Consider the following 4,534-nt stretch of genomic DNA (forward strand, 5'->3'; position numbering starts at 1 on the left):
AGTGACCATTTTCAACGTGATTTATTAACATTTCACATTAAGAAAACTTTGAGAAAAAAAATCATAACCAAACGAAGCAGGACTAACAAGCAAAGGGAGGGGAGGTAAACGCTAGACAACAATGGTAATTCGGGAACTTGGAGTAAGTGCGAATTATGCGGAACCAGTCTCCCGGTACCCGAGCGAACAATTTAAGAAGCACTGACATGTATTTCACACACTTTAAGAAGCACTGACATGTATTTCACACACTTTCGAGGATAAATAAAAAACGCTGGCGCTGGATCCGAGTACTCTTCAGACTGGCTCGCTCCCCCAGTATGAAAGTTTTTGTCTTGTGCACGTGGATTAAAAAAAAAAAAAAAAAAATTTTAAATTTATTTTACACAATTAAAAAAACTATTAGAGTAAAATTAAACATTAAAACGTTCATAATAAACAATAGTAAACAAGAATTAAAAAAAAAAATAGAACGCCCATGCCGGGAATCGAACCCGGATCATTTTGGCCATAGACTCTCTCGTGCTCTCTGCTCTCTTTCACCGAGACCAAACCCTGCATTGTAATTTCTTTGCCGAGACCATTTCCCCCGTTGTCTGGCTTGCACTGAAATCATGCTTTTCTCGTCACTGCGTGACGTGTTCGCCGTCCAAGTCTCCCCTTTAGTTCAGGCTGTTCGCAAAGCGACCAGCCTCCCACCGCAAAAACTCCCACCGTTAAGAGTGGCTTTTGTGATTTATTTCGCATTTAGGTCCCAGGTAACATTATGAAGTTTTAATACGATCAATCGGACCTATTATCAAGTTCGTGTATCAACTTTTGAAAGAACTGCGCCCAGTAGTTTCCCAGCAATAAGCTGTTAAGTCGAGACAGACAGACACACACACACACACACAGACACACAATTAAAGTCTGCTGGACCCTAGTACTGCGTACTCGGGGATAAAATTCGTTTCTTACATTTCCATGCTTCCTATTGTTACTCAGGTTCCAGGAGACCCGCTCCGCATAACTCTAGCTTACTAGACTGTGTTGTCTACATTTAGATCGCTTATTACTTCCCTTTGTTTCTGTCCAGAAAACGTCAACTAGTCATCAAGCGTCCCTCTTTCCACGCGATCAGAAAGCCAGGTCGTTGTTTGAAACATGGTATATGTTCAGGTGAAAGAGTGTTCGTTGCATTCAAACAAACAAACAAACAAACAAACAAACAAACTGGTCTGTTGTGACTTACACGATGACCAAAATAAACGAATATTAGATTAAATGTTGAACGTCATAGCCACTTATCACAAATCATTTAAAACTATCACAAGGAAGTCACATTTCTGTTGGTCGCTCGACTGTTGAGTTCTATTCATTCTTGTAACAGAAGCACACTTTACTGAATAAAGTTCTCGTTGTCTGAATTCAACAAGAGATGAGGGGACAAAATCACCACAACTATTGAAATGAAGTCACGTTTCTGTTGGTATCTGCCTGCAGCGAGTTCCATCTATCCCTACAACAGAAGCACACTTTACTCAATATTTGAATAAAATTCGTTTTAAACCTCGAATTGTTTGCGGCGTAGAGAAAAGGGTTCACCGCGGCTTTAAACCACAGCAACCAAACGAAGAACTCGTACACCTGTTCGTTGACGCACCCCTCGTCACAAAAAGCTATAACAACCGTAGCGATAGTGTAAGGGGTCCATAGAAGAAGAAACGCAACCACAAATATGAACAAAGCTTTCGCTGCTTTCATGTCTTTTCGGACTGCTCTGTTGAACTTGCGTTGGCTTTCAGGCGCTTTCATGAGTCGTTTAACGGGGAAGCAGGTTCGAGAGCGTTTTGCAGTTGCCGTTGCTGAACAAGATGGCTGAGCTGCGAGTGTTGTCGACGTTCCCTTGAAGAGTTGTTCTGGACATCTTTGATTGTTGTTTTGAGGAACAAAATCTACACTCGTCTGAAATCTTGATTCGCCACAAACCACGTGAGCGGGAGTAAAATCTTCTTCTTCAGTACAGGGTTGGCAGCTGTTTTGGTTAACACACCTGGCACCATTGTGACGTGTTGAATCCCTACGAACCATTTTGACAGATGCAAAAGTATCTTCTTCAGAACGGAGTTGACAGCTGCTTTTGTTAACAAAACTGACACCATTCTGAAGTGTTGAATCCCTACGAACTGTGTTGGAGGGTGTAAAATGTTCTTCAGAACGCAGTTGGTGGCCATTTTGGGTGACAAAACTGATATCATTCTGGTGTGTCGAATCGCTGTGATTGGCAGATGTAACAGTTTCTTCTTCGGGATAAAGTTGATGGCCGTTTGGGGTCACAAATCCGACATCGTTCTGGAGTGTCGAATCGTTATGAACCATATGAGAAGATGTCAAAGCCTCCTTCACATCGGATTGGTTATCATTTATCTTCTGTTTTATCTCCGTAGTAGACTGTCCATCCGTGGGTGGCTGAGATAAAGTGTTCTCCATCGGATACTGCTCTGCCGTGGGAGACTCCGTTTCAACACACTGAAATAAAGTGGTCTCCTTCTGTTCTGAATTCAAACCTGCCGGGTCATTTCTTACCGGCATGACTTGATTAGACCTACGAAATCGTTCCGTTAGTGTTTCAATCGTAGAAACGACCAGCGAAGTTTTTCGCGCGTGCGAGTCGTTTTCCCCCGCAAGATTAACATTTTCACAACCAGGACTATTTGTCGCGGCGGATTTTGACCCGACTGTCTTCGTCGCAGCAGCAGCTGCAGTAGCCGAAACGCTGCCAGAAAGATTGGTTTTCGTACGTTTGCGAATCTCCCAGTACACTCCAGAATTTAGAGCAGTCAGTGTCACAGCCGGGAGAACGAACTCCAACACAGCAGCAGCAGACGTGTAGATCTCGTTGGTGTAAAACTCCACGTCGCATTCAAACGGTTCCAGCACAGAATAGCCCACCCAGTGGTCCCAGCCGACGATGGCCGGCCCGTAGATGAGGAAAGAGACGAGCCAGGCGATGGCGATTTTGACGTAGGCTTTACGCTTGGTCTCTACGGTGGCGTAGAGGACACCTGTGCGGAGGATGAGCAGCTGGTCGAGACTGACCAGAATGACCAGGAAGACAGACTGTGCGCACAGCGTGTAGTCGTTCAGCAGGTACACCTGATGACAAAAAGCACACGATTATAATTATAGCAATGACGCAGTAAGTAAGATGTGCATTAGGCTAAATTAAAAAAATAAAAGCAATGTTGCCAATTCCCCAACCGATCCTATTATTTTCCCTACCGACCCTAGATCGTAATTATTTGAATTCCCTCCCCTCCACCCCCCCACTCCCACCCCCCCCCCCCACCCCACGCCTTAACACCCCCCCCCCCCCAAGAAAATAAGGATCAAACTCGATTTAGTAGACTATATAAGGAAAGTGACTCCTCTCCGATCGACACACACACACACACACACACACACATATACACACACACATATACAAACACACACACACACACACACACACACACTAACATAATTATACACCAACAAACACATTTTTAAGACCTGCAAAAATTTGAACAAATCAGGTCTTAAAAATTAGGGAGTTTCGAAATTGTAACTTTACACTAGTTATTGAAGACACAGTCTTACAAAAGGTCTTAAATTGGGTGAAGACACAGTCTTACAAAAGGTCTTAAATTGGGTCAAGACACAGTCTTACAAAAGGTCTTAAATTGGGTCAAGACACAGTCTTACAAAAGGTCTTAAATTGGGTCAAGACACAGTCTTACAAAAGGTCTTAAATTGGGTCAAGACACAGTCTTACAAAAGGTCTTAAATTGGGTTTCCTCTGTACCCACCTTGCAGAACACTGTTCCGAACGGCCAGTCGAGTTGATACACAGTCGGCACCAGGTAGAAGGGCATGCTGACAGTGGCCAGAAGGACGTCGCACACGGCCAGGTTAAGCAGATACAAGTTGCTCACGGTGCGCAGACGAGCGTCTCGTGCATACGACACCAGCACCAACAGGTTACCCCCTACCGCCACCATCACCACCAGCACCACCACAACCACTGTAGGGATGAGGATGTGGAGAGGCAGAAGTTCCAGACTGTAGTCGTCGTCGTCGTCGCTGTTGTTTTCTTGAAAGTCCGCTGCCATGGTTGTTGTCTCTGTGAAACTAGGGTCAGCCATCGTTTTTTAGCGGCCAGTTTAAAGCCTAGATACAATTAATTGGGCAAAGTCTACTTCACGAAGCTGGTTGCAAGAAACTGTTTGCACTGAGTTGTCGGTAGAAAGTCTACTTCACGAAGCTGGTTGCACTGAGTTGTCGGTACAAAGTCTACTTCACGAAGCTGGTTGCACTGAGTTGTCGGTACAAAGTCTACTTCACGAAGCTGGTTGCAAGAAACTGTTTGCACTGAGTTGTCGGTAGAAAGACTTTGCCAAGTCAACTTCGGGCTCACTTAAGGAGGCCTTTGAACGAAAAGAATACACAGCAGAAGCCAGTCTTGGTATTTTCTTCATCGTCAACTGTCGCTGACTTCTTCGGGATGAAGCGG

General features: G+C 44.5%; 1 protein-coding gene across 1 annotated transcript; it reads right to left on the bottom strand.

The window, feature by feature from the left end:
- Window positions 1–953: 953 nt before the first annotated feature.
- Window positions 954–4,288, bottom strand: LOC138968340 (muscarinic acetylcholine receptor M5-like). Its single transcript, XM_070340897.1, has 2 exons — window positions 3,831–4,288; window positions 954–3,138 (listed from the first exon to the last, which is right to left on the bottom strand). Exons 1-2 carry the CDS (start codon window positions 4,164–4,166, stop codon window positions 1,444–1,446), a joined length of 2,031 nt encoding a protein of 676 aa, XP_070196998.1. The 5' UTR covers window positions 4,167–4,288; the 3' UTR covers window positions 954–1,443.
- Window positions 4,289–4,534: the final 246 nt, after the last annotated feature.

Source organism: Littorina saxatilis, linkage group LG6 (assembly GCF_037325665.1).
Source record: "Littorina saxatilis isolate snail1 linkage group LG6, US_GU_Lsax_2.0, whole genome shotgun sequence".
In the NCBI taxonomy this organism is placed as follows: domain Eukaryota; kingdom Metazoa; phylum Mollusca; class Gastropoda; order Littorinimorpha; family Littorinidae; genus Littorina; species Littorina saxatilis.

Coding starts and splice junctions, on each gene's coding strand:
- LOC138968340 (XM_070340897.1), bottom strand. CDS start 4,166: ATGGCTGACCCTAGTTTCACAGAGACAACAACCATGGCAGCGGACTTT. Junction 3,139..3,830: donor TCGGAACAGTGTTCTGCAAG/GTGGGTACAGAG, acceptor TTTTGTCATCAG/GTGTACCTGCTGAACGACTA.